This window comes from Enoplosus armatus, chromosome 2, assembly GCF_043641665.1.
Source record: "Enoplosus armatus isolate fEnoArm2 chromosome 2, fEnoArm2.hap1, whole genome shotgun sequence".
Classification (NCBI taxonomy): Eukaryota; Metazoa; Chordata; class Actinopteri; order Centrarchiformes; family Enoplosidae; genus Enoplosus; species Enoplosus armatus.
In genome coordinates, this window is record NC_092181.1 from 411,622 (window position 1) to 430,502 (window position 18,881).

Here is an 18,881-nt window from a genome sequence, read left to right on the forward strand (position 1 = left end):
ACCTCATCAGAAGTGTTTTCAAACAGTTTGCTTTAGTTTTCCAAGACAAGAGGCTTAATGGATGTACATCTTGTTAACTTCTCCACCTCTGATGAAGAGCAGCACACAGCTGGGTTCCTTCAGAGACAGTCTCAAATGAGGCTAGGTGAGCGTAGAGCATAACATAATGCACAACATACTATATATAGGTACATTCTAGCTGCCTTTCATATAATTTTCATAAATCCCACTGACCTTAATCACTTTTCAATGCCATGACTGCGCTCTTTGTCTCAGCTGTCTGTCTCTGCTGTGCTCCAGACACTTCAAAACAGCTGAGTTATTGACTCATACATCATGTAACTGCTCATCTTCAGATCAATATCCTAAAATCTCTGATAATAAGTTACTTATTGGTGAAACCTGTAGCTTCAGGTCATCAAGAACATTACTCATTACTCATGTAGAAGCTGACAGACTGCTCTTATCTATATTAAAATTGCAATTACAACTTTTTTCCCCCGTAAAATTTAAAACTGCATTTTCAAAATATGTAATCTCGTACTATTACATCTTTTCTCTGAAAATATTTCAACTATATTCTCTTTTTTTTTCTTCCCCTAACAGTGGTGCTAATGCTCCTTCATAAATCTCTCCTCCTCGTCTCTCCTCTCACATGGCATCTCTTCTTTTATATAACAATTTTCTAACCTCCTCCTCATGCTGTAGGTAGAGATTAAGTGGTGGCAATTCCTTGTTCAGCTCATCTAGTCAAATCACTCTACTGTGACTAAAGTGAAGCCATGGGACATGACGGCATTGTTACAGGGGCTGGAGAGAATTTGCATATACGGCACATAATTATGAATACACTTACAGCATATACACACACAACTTTGAATGACAGTACAATGTTATATGTAAATGAATATAACAAATTTAACAGCTCACTTTGTCAATATACACCTCCCTTTACACAAATGTACAGACACATTTATAAGCAAATATCTGCCTACACACCAGCTGACATTTAGACATGCTGTTGACCAGATGCACTCACAGAAAAAACACCTTGTGTACTGCACAGTTACTTCTGTCTCTTGCGTACGCACATGAACACACAAATATTCCTCCTATGTGCTTAAACAAATATACATATTCATTTGACATGCATAAAAGCAAAATACATTTTGACGTGCTCATGCTGAACACACGCTCCCACTTACACCCAAAAATACACCAAACTGACATTGACAGTGCATTTATACACACCCCAGCACACACTTTGTCCCTGCCGGTATTATGTATTCACAGGTTGTTTCCAGGGGAACGGTCACAATCCACTGTGTGAAATTAATTAAGGGTGGACATTTGAATTAATTAACTGGACGGGAGTGTGGCATTACACTGCTCTGGCCTTATGACATTAAACACACACTCACACGCACGCAAAGACACACGCTTGCACTGAGAAGACACACACAGATTAGATTTAATTACCAGCGTGCATATCATTGGTACAATGTGGTTCAGCCTTAATTACATATTGTACTGTTCCTCTCTATGTGTGTGTGTATGAGAGGACGTGCATGACAAAAAAGAGACAGTAAGTGGATCAGTTGCATTTCAGTCACATGAACGTGAGTGCAAAGTAAGCAGGTTTCATTTTCTGCTGCTCTGGTGTAACATCCACATGACGGCAATTCTTACGTCTTATGCTAACTCAGCTCTAAAGGCGAGCCTTCACAGTTGCAATAATTGTCTCTACTGAAACTTTCCCTAAAGGAATATTCCACCAAACACCTGTGTTTTGAGTGTAAGACGCTCAACCCCTGTTGGCTCAAAAGGTGGCACTAGAATAGTTAGTTCCTTCACAAAGGACGGCAGCTGGAGTCAGTTGGGATTCACAGCAGATATGAAGGATGATTATTCTCATACATTTATAATTGTAGAGCTGAGGTAAATTGAAGGGACATCACCTAATAGTTAAGTGCTCCAGGTCTAGTGAGGAAAGTACTGTGACATCAGTGCACCAGATTTGTTGATTAAGTAGCACAGCGGCAGCACTCTGGTGGTGGCTTACATGTGGCTCCTTTCTACTGAACCTGCCAAAACAGTGAAACTGCTGTGTCGGGAGTGTTGGGTTGTAGCCATTTTTCTGTACAAACAGTTGGCAGATGAAGCAGCGTGTGTGCAGCTTACCTTGCTTGTAGTCTGTGGGACAGGTGGAGTGGACACATATCTAACCCTATCCAACCATATTGTCCACAAAAGTAGTAGTCTTGATGAATTCAACCATTACTAATTTCTGCTTTTATCAGAAGAAAGCTGCAGAAACCATTAGAGCGTGAGGGACGCATTCAAATGGTAGAAAAATCCACCCTGCCAACCCCAGTCCAATTTCTTAACGTGTTTTGCCAGAATTCAAGAAGCTGCTTCCCTTCATTAAAAACAGGGAGAGAGTTAGTGATCAGGCTTGCCTCTTCCTAAGTTTTAGCTGTAAAGTCTTGTTGTTGTTCCTTGTAAAATCATGATTTTACCATGATTAAGGTTGCCTTGACATAGAGGTCCACTATCTCAGGGGCCACACAATGATATAGCAACAGATCTGCCACTGAGAGATTCCCAGTGCTGTATTGAAATGTCATCCTGGCATAGTTGAGGTGATAATTGAAGATCCTCTTTTCCCTTAAGATGTTGGAGCCTGGCACAACTGTACAACAGCATGCCAATTATCATACTAACAATGGGAAGCTTCTAGGATACTCTGCTCCAAAGATGACATCTGGGAAATCCAGCGTTCCAGCCAACAGGCCCCTGCCTAAGTTGAAACTGGTAAGCAGTTGCTGAGGTAATTGGTCCTGCCATATGCAGGAACATACATTATTTTAAACCAGTATTTTGAAATCACAACATACAGGAGAATAATTGAAAAGGTCTCTTGAAACTGTAAATCCAGAGCCAGAGATGTAAAAGCCTGCAAGGCAGGTAGCAAATTCAAACTGTAACTCCTCTACAACAATTCTTGATGGTCGGTTTGGGTATTACAGTAACAGGTACCAGTCACATCTGGGACAAATGCACCAGTGGTGCTCTTCCCAACCTGGTAGTTATATCAATTCAAGTCAAATCAAGTTAATTTATAAAGCCTCAAATCACAAATCTGTTGCAGAGGGTTTTTCTATATGCACAGCATACAAGACCCTCATTCAGGACAGATATGCAAAAGATCTTCATGAACAGAAGTAGAATTGCAAAGTAAATATACAGGATTACAAGATACATACACAACTGTAAAGTAACTGAAAGGAGCACCTCAGTTGGACTTCTCTGTAACTGAAAGGCACATTCAGAAATACTGAATGACAGCCCGTGCAGATCTTTCAGAGGGAGTACAGGTATAGAAAAGTAAAGTACAATAAGGTACGTAACACAGCAGAGGTAACTAAGATTAAAGACCAATCTCTGGATGGAGATCAAAGCCTGATATAATAAGAATGTAAATAACAGGGGGATCTTCAGTTGCCTGAAAAACTTTGTGCTGGAAATTAATTGAAGAGAAGACACTTGAATGAGAGATCAAGGAAAAAGTAAAAAGAAAAATGACTGAAAAAGAGAAATGAAAGAAGCGTGGTTTTGTACGTTATTCTTAGAGAAAATGATGTGTGCACATGCTTTTCCTGTCCCACCCTGGTCCCATCCTTGGACACTGTTTACTTCTTGTAGACAAGTGTTTTACATCTTTGTTAAGAATAATTTTACTTGGTCCTGCCTTCAACTTTCTTCCTTGTTCCAACATTGGGAACCAGTAATCACCACCCTGCCATTCCCTATTCATTAATTGTTTTAATATGCCCTCACCTTCAGCACCTCCCCTTGAGGAAATCTGTGCACAGTCTGAAGTGCTTACTTTTATATCTCAAGTGAACTCTTGAGACTCGATGGCAGATAAATAGTCAACAGCTATGTGCTTAAGTACTTAAAGTTCACTGTGATTGTATCAGTAGTTGTGCACGCTCCTTATGGTAGCATATGTGGTATGTACTTCAAATTTTAACCACCCAAGTGGCCATAATCAATATTTTTATAATAGCAATGTTTCAAATGACCACGTGAAAACAATGTGACAAAGTGAAAGGGGCCGCTCGTGATGAAATTAGAGAGAAATATTTCGAGCTCCCCTCGAGAGTTCATTGTCCTTTACTGTTTTGGTTGACTCTCGCTGCTCTGCTATGGCATCATTTCTAGCTGCGGTTTTCAGCGAGAAAGCTCTAAAAACTGACTGTACACTACCTGCTCAGCACCAGGCAGCAGACAGACAAAGTTAGCGGCTAACTGGTGAACATAGTGTAGCATTTAGCAGCTAAAGAGCCAGATATTTCGCTGTGGACTTGGTATAGACACCAAAAACAGAGCTTAAAGAAGTTAATATTGGACTTACATTCATTTGATGAAACAGGACTGCAAATGAAAGATAATGTTGCTCCGTAACTGCTGGATGTGTAAATAAGCAACTGTTTGCTAAGTATAACATATTAACGTAAAAGTGATGATATTTTGATGGTGTGGTTTTATGCTGCCTTCAAGTGGCCAGAAAAATCAGTTATTGCAGGTTTAAGGTCATGTGTGATCTGTTTTGAATCATTTGCTTTGTCATTTGGAGAAAGAGTAAATTTCTTATTGTAAGTTCTCTTGCTTATTGTAAGTTGTAGTTTCACTATGTGTGTATGCAGACTCAGAACCTGGTATATATCAATGTAATGTCTTTCACATGTACCACTAAAACCCATCATCAGGAACAAATAATCATCATCATCTCTCTAGTCCCTTGGCTGCTGATGTGTGATACCTGTATGAAATTCAGATGTGGCCAACCTTTTCATGCTAGCAAATAATGGCACCATGTTCACTGCATATCATATAAAAATATTACATTCCAACAGGTTCATTTAGCTTCATGTGTTGGAACCATTCTCTGTCTCTTCTATCTCCATCATGTCCTATCCCTTAGACCAATTCCCAGTTGTCCTTCTCACACTCTCTTCTCATCTTTGTCAGCCTAAGCCCTATTTTATGCAATGTTTCACCATCAAGAGAATCCACTTCATCTTTCTAATGTCCCGCCCTTGTAAACCAGTCCCAGTAATTATGGAGGCAGCTTGGGGATTTCATCACATGGCTGAGAGCTCTGCAGAGATGCCAACATCAGGAAATCCCTGTCACAGCAATGAGACACTAACAAACCACAAGACATACTGAAACGCTAGAAAATGAGCCAAAAAGCCCAGAGGAGCTTTAACGAAACCCTCAGTTCGGAAACCAAATGCAAACACAAAGGTTGCCCCACTAAAGAATGTTAAAGATGAGGTTTGAAAAAACAATTATTTTCCTTGTATGATTGTCTTCATGCAAAGAGTGATAAAATTGCATGAAATGTTCACGGCTAAACAAGCTTAGTGATTTATCATTTCACACTTAGACAGCTAATTGTTGCACTTGATTGGTTTTTGGCATAGCATGAATTCTCAAGAATCCAGTAAGACAAACACTAAAACTTTTTGTCCATCTGAAAAAGTTCAGAAATATCTGCCCAATTCCCTCTTCAAAGTGTTTCTAAGCAGACAAAGAATTACACAACATTTTTGTTCTTGTACTATTTAACAGGATTGGGTCTTTATAGGAAATAAGAACATGAAAACTCCCACCAGCCTCAAGCCCCCAGTGAATCAGAGTATTCAGTTTGAAGCAGCCACATCCCTTCCAATACTGCTCCTTTGGGGGGAGAGAGAGGCCCAGCATACATTATTCAATAGCTATGACTATGGGATAACAAGCTGGTGAGGCTGAGCTGGATAAAAAGACACAAGTAAGTGTGGAGAGGAGAGAGATATGTATATTTAATTGACTGGTCACTGAACACAACATATGTTGATGCATTTAGGTACTCAGCATGTCATACTCTCTCTTCGCTGTACATCAATAACTGTATCCTTGTCAATTCTGGTGTCTTCCCTCTTTCACTTTGTTTCATTTCTTTTAACTACAACTGCACTGTCTGTGATGTAGATCAGGTTTGAAACTGATAACCTTGAGGCAAAGGATAAGCCAGTGCATTCTTGTGTTACATTTCCCCTAGCAATGATAACTGTGATCTAGATTAGTGCTGGAACGGGCAGCCTTTAGGCTAGTAATAGACCAGTAATGTAAGTGTTATTTATCTCTGCCAGCTATGATAGCTATCTGATCTGTCTTGCTTTGATGGAATGGATTGTCCCAACTTTGTAGAGGTGACAGGGTTAAAGAGAAGAGTCTGTATAGCCATTAAAGGAAAAATGGGCTTTAGACACACACATACACACACAAGCACCCACATACCCGTGGGTTCAGTACAAATGAAAAAGGATCTGTTATGATCCCCTGGGGAATTGGATGGAACAGACACAGCAAGGAAACTACAGGGGGAGACAGAGACAGAGGGGCAGAGCAATAAAACATATATAAGGAATAGCATCAGATGTTAAATGAATTTTTAAATACATGATATCATTCCAAAGATTGCTATTTGGAATCCATGACTCCGCAGCACCGTCCCAAAGCCAATGTGCCAATGTCATGTTAAACAGAAAGAAACAAAAACACATTTTGTGAGTAGTTGTTTTCAGTTATAGTATTCAGGACTGACTTCAAGTCAGTGTTTGTGTGTGTGTGTGTGTGTGTGTGTGTGTGTGTGTGTGTGTCAGCCAGTACAGGTCTCAGAAACTGACCCTGATCAATAGTCTATTAGTAGCAAGACATGTCTGCGTGGGCAGGCATTGATACACCCACACAAACACACACTCACAAGCACTTATACATTTAGACACACACAGGTGAACAAGGTCAACTACTGTCACAATTGTACACATACATTACATACACACATTGCCTCAGACACAGGGCAGTCTCCTTCCACACACACACACATAAGCTATCTCTTTCAGGCACACAAACTTCTCCAGAGTTAACTTATTTGTCTTTCACCTCAAGTATTTGTACCACAGGGGAATATTTCATGGCAAATGGAGCATTGCAACTTTATCTGCTCTGCTCTGCTCTCCTCCTCCGTACTCTCCACTTATCTTGTCTCTTATCCTTTCCTCAACCATGCCACAGGACACAGGACTTGAGGGAAAATTTGCTTTTATAGAGACAAATATGGCCTGATGTAGCTATAGACGTTTGTCCATGTTGATATGGTTCTTCGGTACTTTGTGTGTGTGTGCTTAAGTGAGATTTCTGAATCTAGTTCCCTAAGCTTGTTAATGTGTGAGCGTGAACTGCATACTTAATAATGTTGAATGTCTAAGTATAATGACCTTGAGTGTGAGTACATGTGTTCAGCAGACCAGTGGATGTAGTATTTTGTGTGTGAGCGTACATGCCTGCATACATGTTTTTTACATCATGGATTAGTTCTGCTGGTTCTTATTGTAGTCCCACAGTGCAGGATCATGATTCAATATCTCCCTGCTTCATTGCCATAACAACACAGTTGATTTCACTTTGCCTCCATGCATGTTTAAAACAGACACACAGCAGACATGGCATGATGTTCATGATGTGCATTTACACTGTACCCAGTGAGACACATAGATCTGCTGCCTCTTGCCATTGCTGAATTTTCACTGCGTGTGCAGGGGGTTATACTAAAATATGGGCTTCAGCAAAGTGTGCATACGAAAGCTGGTGTTTCTGATGAGGGAAGTACCCTCAGACAAGCATTGAAGCTGACCTGCCTTGACTGAAAAGAGAATTATGTTACTATGTTTTGATATAATATGTGTGTTAAGATGGTGGTCAGTGGCTCAGTGGTGAGCACTGCTGCCTCACAGTAAGAGATTTGAACCTGCTAGTCAGCTGGATCCTTTCCATGTGAAGTGTTCATGCTCCCCCTGTGTGGGTTTCTTCCAGGTGCAGAACTGCCCTTAATAAACTGTCCACAAATGTGAATGTGTGCTTGTTGTGCTTTAACCCTGTGATGCCCACCTTCCACCAATGCATAGAATGAGAGGATATAGAATATGAATGGATGCTTGGTAATATCATATTTAAAGACGGTACTTGTTTTAAAATTGCTAAATATTTAAGATTATATTATTTATATCCTTGCATTTCATTAGTTTAGGCTTCCTGACTTTTGCCATGTCATATATTTGTTTGTGTTCCCAAATTGTCTACACAAGAATGAAAAGATAAATATAATTCTAGATTTTGGATAAAACACAAGCATCCTAACAAATACTGCAGCTGTCCTTCTGTGAACACCAAACAATACCAGTCCAATATGCATTAATGTGGGAAATGACTCCCAGGTGGAAGTTAAAGAAAGTTGTATGCAGTTGATAGCATGCACATAGTTGTCTCTCCCTATTTTTTTCTCATAGTTCTTATCATGTCCTGAGGCAGTTCAGCCTCTGCAGAAACTCTAGCAAAAATATTTGACTAATGCCACAAAAGAAGTAACAGTATCCTCGGATTGTGTGCTTAAGACCATTATATGAAAATGTATTCCAAAGCTCTAATCTGAAATGTTATGTAAGAATCCCTCAGATGTATTTTATCTCTAAGCCCTCAGGTTGGAAGGTATCGTCTGTAAAACCTCACTTGCAGGATAGTTTTTGCAAATCTCTGGAATATGGAATACATGGGTAGAAACTCCAAGCATTTTTTTTTACCAGAGGCTACAGCAAAATGCTGTCACCATAGATTAAATGTATTTAAAGAATCTCATTAATATACTTACATTTATATTTATTCGGAAATGTTCAGATCTTGGGGAGAACAAGGCAAGTCAAATTATTTGGCGAGAGTAGCCTCCCTCTGTTCCAGGCAACCATGAGCAAATCACAGATTTAGCAAGGGTAGCTGATGAACACAGGAAAAGTATACATATGTTCTGTATATATGTCAATGTTTTTTCCAGGACAACCTGAATTACACATAGTAATAAATATTTGACATAAACAACCTCAGATTTGTGATGCACAAATCACAGTGGTTCCTCTAACTTCAATCTCCTCTAGTATTTCTTTAGCTGGCATTTTTTCCTTATTCCTGTGTGACTTTGTTGACTGGTCCCTGAAGTACCATCCATTATCGTGGAGAAGCGGAAAGTAGAGGGCTGACGTAGCGGCTTCTGTTTATAGATCTATTTGGTGTGTCTATCTCCAAAACAAATGCTCTGTGGTTTACCCTTCTCTGCCTCCCATCTCTATCTCGCTCTCCCTCCTTTTTTCCTCTCTGCTAGTTTCGAGATTTATCGCTCTGCAAGCCTGAAGCCGGGAGGTCCCTGCTTACCTTTACCTCTCGTTCCCACCCTCCCACTCTCTCTTTCTGTGCTCCTTTTCCTACATACATACCCCAAGCCAACCACTCCCACCCCTGCGTCTCTCTCACCCTTTCTGCCTTTCTGTATCCGTTTCCACAATTTCCTTCTTTGGTATTAAACAATCTATTCTTTGGGTATCTGTCTGGCAGAAAGAGCAATGGCCGTTGGTCTCACAGTGGAGCCTATACCCCAGAAACGCTACTAGAACACCCATTAAAACATTTGTCAGTGTCTTACAAAGACACTTTTTGTACACTTCTCAGAAATAGGAACAAAAGCAGCAATTTACAATGTCACATAAAATCTTAACATTGTGTGGTTTATTTAAGTGGTTTGGCTGCAGAATAGAGATATTGTTTCCTTTCACTGGAAATGCTATTGGACTACAGTAAAATAAAAAATTTGAGATAGCAGGTCTCTGCAGTATTTTACAATGCTACAGTGCAAGGTTATTTTAGATGGATCATGAAGAGATTGTCTGAAACTTCATCTAGCATTAGAGCTGGATTAATGGTTTCAGTTGCTTTAGGTTGGTGTCTGGAGACTTGCAAATAGCACACACCTGTGTTTGTTGTGGTGAAATAGAAGCTTACTGCACTGTAAATGTAAATATAAAAATAATTAAATCTGTTTTTAGAGGCACCAGACGCACATCTTGTAACACTTTGTTGTCTAATTTATTTAAATGGAGCACTGTTGGTGGTTACATTAGTGTTTCGATCCCTGTTCAACTGAAACTGCTGTGTATAACTGACATCTGTGTCACAAGAAAATGAATGTGATCATTATTTTAGTTACGTCTGAATATGCCTGAAGGCAGACTTAGCACACCTCTGATTATCTGAGATGTTTTGAGTTTTGGAAGGACAATACTTAACCTTGTTGCCAAAAAACTGCCAAGAGGAAAATGTTACAATTATCAGAGTTTCTGTTAGCTAGTTGTCAAAAATGTTTATTAAAACACGTTGAATGAAACATGAGTAAAAGCAGCAGGTGGAGCTACAATAGTACTTTTACGTCAGTGCAACAATGAGTGACATCTCGGTTTTACTGCAGATAATGCAGACATGTTCTCTTACACTTTTATCTGGCGCCAGACCTCAGCAGAGCCCTGAGACAACTCCTTCCAAAGTAACATCCCTCCTGACCTTAATATTCTTGACCGTAATGCAGCCATAAAGTCAGTGTTAAGTCAGCAGTCCATTTATACATCCAACTTGATGGTTCAGAAAATCTTTTTGGAGTGCTACTCTTTCTTCATGTCTGCCTAGGATTTTGATTGGTTACCCCACATCACACCCCAGCTGTCTGATTCAACGTTTAACGTTTAAATTGCATACCAAGATGGAGCAAAAAGATGAAAAACAAAGCTTGTGACAAATGACTGTTTATTTCTATGGCTGGTTATCATTTGAAATTCATCACCAAGGCTTTATGACATTTTGGATTGGTTAATGATCTGTCAAGGGCCGGTGCTCAAAAAGCAGGCTACTGAAGTTCGATATCAAGTCCTATTTATTTCTGTAACTTATTAGGGCGTAACATTGGTTTGAGAAGTGGGAGGCACACAACAAAGCGGGGGGTCAGGGGGTCTGCCCCCCCCCCCCCCAAAAGGATTTGATTGATTAAGATGGATATCATGCTTAGTTCAATCATTCTGTGGTAAATATTCATCAGAAATATGTTTTACTCTCTGCATGGTTAACATGGAACCCTGCTGAACATCACATGCTGTGGTTTTCAATTAGGGATATAAGCTATACTTTGAAGAGTAGGACTGGTAGATCTATGGCACATTATTTATGGCACTATCAACAGATAATATTCCATTTGCAACCTCGTTTGAAAATATTGAATTCAATTTTAGAAAAGGTTTTATACTCACTGTGACAGCAATATTAGACAATTTGATTGTAGCTTTGCTGTAAATCTGCCTTTCAAATGATGATATCAATTGTGTAATTTAACATAGCTCAGTACAACTCCATTTCAAATGATATATAAAGAAACTGTGAATAGACTTGATATTCAGCAATTCAATCAAGCAGTACCATGATTGTTTAATGTTTCTGACATAGAGGTCTAAAATAATTGCAGTAATTTACAGAGGACCACACACACGCAGACACATGAACTGGCATGTCTTGACTGGCCCAGTCTCATGCCAGCTGTCACATTGAGATTTGAATGGATTAAACTGATCTCAAAACTGTTCACACAAGGCTTGCACAGGACACTGATGATATGTTAAATAGACGATAAGGCCCCTGAATGCACATGAATACCCTTGAACATATTAAATCCAAGTACCTGGAGAGCAAGCTTGTGAGCAACCCTAGTTTATTTTGTGTTGTTACATGGCCGTGGGGACTGAAAACAACAAATTAGCACCGCACACCAACAAACACATCACTTATTTAACAGTCCTTGCTAATTAGCTGAATTAAAGTTGAAAGAGGAATGGAGGGACACCGCAGGCACTTTATCACCCACTGTTTGATTGGTATTCTATTTTTGCTTTGACTATATACTATGAACTTGTCTTTACTGATACATTTAAACAACTTTCCCTGTCTGCCTTCACTCCCCCACACTTTAATTAATTCACCATTTTTCTCTACAACATGTCTTATCACTATTGCTCTATCATCTCTGTCTTGCCGTTGATGTTCATCGCACATTCCTAGTAACAGCTAGTAATTTATAACAGTGGGATTCTTCACAGGTTAACACAGAAAAAAAGACATACCGACTAAAAATAATCAGATACTGTATATAGGTAGGTATCTGAAGGTCTACTGCTCATTTAAATTAAGATTTTTATTGTCTCTCAATAGGCAGATATGAATAATTTGTTCATAGTATGCAGTATAAAAGCTTGGACTACAAAGTCTTGATTCCCCTCTTTTCAGGTAGCCGACAGTGCCTCCTCATGTTTGTATGGTATGAAAATCAGCTTGTAGAAAGTTACAGTGGATGTAATTGATGTTTTTATAATATTGTATCAATAACAATGTGAAAACAATGTGACAGTGTGAAAGATGTCGCTCGTACTGAATCTGCAGCTCCAATCAGCTTTTATGGAGCTTTAAAGTGAGTTTCAGCTCATTGTTTATCTGTGCATCCCGCATCTATACTGTTTTGATTCACTCTCACCGCTCTAATAATGTCATTTTTTTCAGTTTTCAGCTTCAGTTTTCAGTGAAAACTACCTGTTCAAACAGCAGACAGACACTATAGAAAATAGAAGGTGAATATTGGACTTACATTTGCCAGGTGACTAGAAACACAACTTCACATGATTGATAATGTTGCTACAAAACTGCTGTATATGTAAAAAAAAAAAAAAAAAAAAAAAAACATTTCAGAGATGGGTAATCAACATTTAATCACCTTACTCTTTATTATGTGGGTGTTGAGAAGGCTTAAAAAATGTCTTTATTACATAGTTTAAAAACGTACAGTATATGAGTCAGTCACAGAGTCAGATTGAGTGCCCAATAGACAGGCAGATTGGCTGAAGAGGTGGTGGCTTTTTGGACATTCAGAGAGACAGGAAGAGAATGACAGACCAGCAACAGAATAGCTGAAAGCTTTTTGTTAAATTGACAGCTAAAAGTATCTCTTGTTAAGTGCATGTCCATTGCCTAAAAAGATAGAAAGTCAGTGAGACAGGCAATACCAGAGATATAGTCAGGAGAGCGAAAAGCTTATTGCAGAGGTGAATCAACCAAATGTATCTTGTATGAGGCTTGTGTACATTCCTGTTGAGATGGATACTGTATGAAGTCAGACAGCTAGTGAGACAGACCATAAGAGACAAACGTAACAGCTGAAAGCTGTTATCAGAGCGATGACTAAACACAAATAACCAATCATATCACTTATGAACATTCAGTCCAGAGCTTTTTAGGCTGACAGACAGGCGTCAGTTAGTGAGACAGCCAGTGCGACAGGCGAGCTGAAAGCTGTTATTAGGACCCATCTGTACTGGTGGCTGGAGGCTGTGATGATGAGCCACCAGTCCACAGCTTATTATTACCTGACTAATTACACTGGCTACCTCAGGCTGGCAGCCCTATGCCTGTACTTATAATCAGTGAAATTAAACTATTAACTGAATTAATGGTGGTGTGGTGTATGTTGTGTCAGCTCAGAAGAGAGAGTATGAGCATGTGCACATTTCACACAATGAGGGGAGATTGATGAGCGAGACACTAAACAAAAAAGCCAGAGGGACAATGCAGAGAGCGGGAGAGTAAGATAAACAGAGAAGTGAACTGAGCATAAAGTAGACATCACATATGATGTATGGTACATGTGAGGAAATGCTACAAGGGCTCACCAAACCATATTTTGACATTTTTTGTTATCTATTGGTGCTATCAGTACCACTGCCTTTAACGTATGCATTTTATGTATCCAAGGATTTGATTTGTCAGGTAAATTTCTCTGGATGGTAATTGGCGAGCTGTGCAGAGGTGAGAAAGGAGCTTTTTCATTATTTACTTTATTTTTGTCACTTTTTATGTGTACAACCAAGCGCAACGCCGTGAAAACCCTCCTGGAAAGATTGTGCAAAAGTGTGTGCTGTTATCCTCATATTTATACATATATATATATATATATACTGGGAACACTTCCAAAGTCATAGAAACTACATCTTTTTGAGCATGATCCTGCCTTAAATCTCTCTCTCTGCTACTACAGACAATTCGGTGTACTAATCTAGTCTAATCTAGTTGTATCACATATCTTGCCAATTACCCTGATTGTCCCAAAATAAATAGTTTTGAATATAATGTACTGTTGCTCATTGTAATTCCATTGTTTTCTATATATTTCAAAATGAGCTTGTTTTAAATATGTGACTCTACACACTCGTCTCCCTGTGGCTGCCCGAGGATATTTCTGTCTGTAGACTTGAATTATATTACAATAATGCTTATAACACAGGCTAGCTAATGTAGAAATGTGTGATGTGTTTTATGTGGAAATGCTGTAGGGCGCTTTCATATTGTATTGTTTAATCAGTGAGCTTATGCATAATTATTGTTTGTGAACATGGCGTTGGATGGTGTTGAGACGTATCTGAGGGGGGAATCTGTAATCATTGTGAGGCTGCTGTCAATTGGCCACAGCAAGATTTGTTGGCACTATAAGAGTGTGTGTATGTGTATGTGTTCATCATGGCCATGTAGGGCAGCTATAGTCTGCAACTGGTATGAAGATGTAGCAGTGCCATATGGTCATGTATCAGTAGTATATGTAAATGTCAATGCAAATGGCAAGAAAATAGATATGTACACATTTTGCCCACACACACACACACACGCACACAGCCCAGAGTGTCGTATAATTCAAACACAGATTGGATTGCTAACATCAAACAATGTTAAAGATGATGTATGCATCACCCAATGGATTAATATCTAAGAAATGAAACGATTACCATTCTGCAGTGCAATAACCCTTTCAGTATAACTCCAAAAGCACAACCAACATCAAACTAACATTGAAATGTGAAAACATCAAACCATCATCAAACATCATGCAAACCTCACTGAAGATCAGAAGTACTTTCCTGGAACCTTTAATGTCACAGAAAACCAGCTGATATACAGCAATATATTGTGGTCAAGTTTATTTCAATGCCTTAGTAATGTTGTTTGTGTAGCATTTATATCCAGATAAAGGCTTAATTGAACTAAACTAACAAAAAGGAACCTGGATGGAAGCACAGGTATTTACTACCTGCTGGGCATTGTTGCCTGTTGCACCTCCGCCGGTGCCAACGGGCCAGCTGCAGGGTCATCACCTGGGAGCCACCCTTCACAGAACATCTCAAGACAGTGGGGCAGCGGTAGGGAGACCTCCCTGCAGCTGACCCTAAGATGCATATTTACCCCACTTTGCATCTTTCCTTCTGAGCCAGTTCCCTGAGTGCCTTCTTCTGCCTGGACCCTGTACTTCCAAGAGCCTTCAGGAATCATTGGGTGGATTTTCCAATGAAGCCACTGCAGCCAGCTTCCACAGGGTAGGTGGATGCCTTCCACCCTGCTTCTGTGCATGCCGCAGACAGCTCGTTGTACTTCTGCTTCTTTCTCTGGAAGGCTGCCTCCATACCTTCCTCCCACGGGACAGTGACTGCGTGCCTCCAAAACCTCTGCCAGTTTTTGCAGGACCTGGTCGTGGCACCATCCATACCAGCCCTGGGTCAAAGCTGACTTGCAGCCCGACAGGATGTGTTCTGGACATCACAGAGGTGGCAGTTCTCTTCGGAGCCATACCAAAGGCGTGTGACTTGGGAGGGTGTCGTATGTGGACCTAATGAGGAAGCTCAGCCTTGCTTGAGGGATCTTCCACATGCCGGCCCACGTTATGGCCCTGTTGGTGACTGCTTCCAATTGAATCTCCCTTGTTGCTGTTGACTTACAGCTTTGATAATTTCTCCATTCTGGTCACTTCCGAGACCACCAACTCCTTCCTCTCCTTCTTTGTGGCTTTGGACCACATCTTGGGAACATGGTGTTTCAGCTGGCTGATAGCCTGGTCAACTGCTTGTTCGGCCCTCCGCTTGCGCCCTGTACGAACTAGCACCTTGGTTTTCTGTACGAGTGGGTCAGGTGAGTCTGTCAGCACAAGCCTCACCTCCCCCTGCCTGTAGCCCAGGTTGAGTGGCTTAAGTAGTAGCTGGAGTGTGTTTTTTAAAAAACAGGGCCGCATTGGAGAGGCACCGAGGAAGACCTAGCCATTATAAATGGGAAGAATGTGTATGTTTGTCAAACTAAACAAGGTATATTCAATTTTATCAATAATTAATTAATTTTTTTTTTGGGGGGGGGTTATGCAATAGCTTTACTGAAAATGACCTAATCGGTATTTATAAGCAGCAGCTCTTTATAAGTCGGTTTTTCAAAAATATGTATTTCTGTATTGTAGATGTACATCGGTTTTTAATCATATGAAGCTAGTGTCCATGGCCCATTCTTCTAACTGTGTGAACAAATCCTGAAGTAATCACATAGCGCCCAGCATTGTATGAAGAGCTCTTCACATCACTTCCCGCAATCATAGTGAAGACTGCACATTATGGATTTTACAAGCGAGTTGCCAACAGTATGTGCGACGTCTTAATGGGTTTCATCAGGGTAGTGCGTGCCAACATGAGTGTAAGCAAGCACAGACACTGTTCATTCTTCAACAGTTTTGTGTGAAGACGTATATTCTGAATACATTATGCTACTTGACATTGGTAACCAAGGTGATAGGGAGCTTTTCATTTTGCACTTGACGGTGTGAACTATGATTATTGTTGATTGCCTCTGGGTAGAATTGACGATTTTCTTATTAAGAGGGACTAGCCATTATTGTTACCTTCTCCAACGTTTCACGCAAGCACCACCAATCAGATCGTTTGGCTTCATTCAGCTGTTGTGCAAATAGAAATTAGCAGCTGTTTAATATGCAGCAATTATTTATAGCCCTTATTTCCATGCATTTGCATATGAGTGCTTAATCAAATAAGATTTTCCATCTATGGTCATACTTCTAAATGACAGAGTCCTGCACTAAGTGAATAGGATCCGGCCTGTTCATGCACACTGCCCATTGAGCTGGAATGATTCAAAGCACATTACATCTGTCATGCTTTACAAATGCCCATCGCTTTAAACAGGGTGGAAAGATAATATAGTGAAGCCTATCACACGCCCCGTTGAAAATAATTAATCCAGCACACATGCGTTAGGAAACAGATGAGAGAGGCAATGCACAATAAACCGTGTGGAGCACTCATTTGTTGTTTGGCAAATTTGTTACCTGACTCTGTATGAGTGGGTGGTGTGTGTCTGTGTGTGCGTGCACAGAGGCTGGGATGTGTATGAACTCACACCTAAGCACTCATTTGGATGTTAGCGTGTAAGGTGTGTGTGTTACCCACTTGTAGTCACACAAGTCCTGTTTGTCACTGCTTGTGTTGTGTTTGTGCATGCTTTTTTGTGTGTGTTTTCTGTGCATCCATAACTTGTATTTGTCCCTCACGCTTGTGCGTCAGTTCGTGTTTGTGTTTGTGATCAGCCCGTCCCGGGAGTCTCTGGACGCTCCAAAACAGAGCACAGACAGGTGTGACACATTAGAAATTTGGTCTCGACTCGCGTAAGCAGACCACAAAACAATGAATATCCATCCATAACAAATAGCAAAACAGAGAGAGAGAGGGGCGAGAGAGGGAGATTGAGAGTGAAAAGGGGAAAAAAAGAGGATTTTTCCATTTCAACGGATCAACGACTTTCCAATTTTAACACAATTCTCATTTGGAATTCAGACTGGAATGCAGCAAGATATTAATTTGGGGAAATCAACAGAGAAATTGGGTCACCTGTGAGCTATTCATTTCACGCTGCCAAAACAAATAAGCAATTTAAAAGAGAGAGGGAGAGGAGTAAAGGGAAAGAGAATAAAAGGAAAATTATGTAAGTGCAGAGATACAGTGAAAGAGGGAAGGAAAAGTTGGTTAAGAATCTGAGTAGGATGATTTTCCAGACTACTGCACAGTAGAAAGACGGAGTAAGAGGAGGGGCCAGAGAGAGAGACAGTGGGATGTTCGATTCAGTTTGGAACTTAATGAAAATGGTAGACATAGGGTTTGCATTCATTGCAACACACATCCACTGAATGTAAACTAATGTGGACAGCGTGTGGCTCAATCAGACTTTAAAGAGGAGAGCAGAGGTCAGGGTCACAGTTGCATTTAGCTCATTTAGGTTGAGAATAATTGCCTTTTTTTGCACGCATACACACACACACACACAGACACAATTGTCTGACACGTTCACACACTCACAGACAGGATGCTGTTTTGAATAGATTATGCAAATTAAATGCAGAGTGTGTTAGACTGGCAGAAGTGAGGGAGTCAAGTGTGAACTGTGAAGGTTGATACAGGCTGAGGCAGTATTGGTTATACAGGTTAATGCAGTATTGACTGGTGCCCGGAGGGGTGAGGGCAGGGGCTACAGGGGAGATGTGTGGGTATGGAAACTGAAGGTATAGCATCAGTATACATGGATTTGTTTTGTGTGAGAAATATACAATTTACTAATGTCTTAATCATCTTCCTCCTTTTTTCTCTCTTTTTAGGACAGTCCATTGATCCTCCAGTCAGACAGAAATGTGACTGTCAATGCTAGGAATGATCAGGGACAACTGACCGGTCAGCTAACCGTGGGTAAGACACACACACACACACACACGTCCACACGTACTATATTGGCAGTAAACGTTTTCTTTCAAAACAACCTCCAAACCAGATCATTTCTTCAAGACAGTCAGTTATATTGCTTTGTTTGTGCTTGAATTCCTAAATGCATTTTACCTCCTTCTGTTTACCAAACTAAATGCTATCTGTTTCCATTAGTGTATCTCACTGTGGCTGGCAGCCATGCCGTTTTCCCGACTAAATCATTTTTCCAAGCTCTTATTGGATTAGTGAGGGCCCAGTGCCTTACGGAAGATGTCACTCAGAGGACATGTG

At 40.3% G+C, this 18,881-nt stretch overlaps 1 protein-coding gene across 1 annotated transcript in view; it reads left to right on the plus strand.

The window, feature by feature from the left end:
* LOC139296676 (zeta-sarcoglycan-like) overlaps window positions 1-18,881 on the plus strand; it is a 137,961-nt gene that overhangs the window by 57,233 nt on the left and 61,847 nt on the right. Inside the window, exon 3 of the mRNA XM_070919152.1 lies at window positions 18,488-18,575. Within this exon, the coding sequence (XP_070775253.1) occupies window positions 18,488-18,575 (88 nt within the window). The remainder of the gene's footprint in view (window positions 1-18,487; window positions 18,576-18,881) is intronic.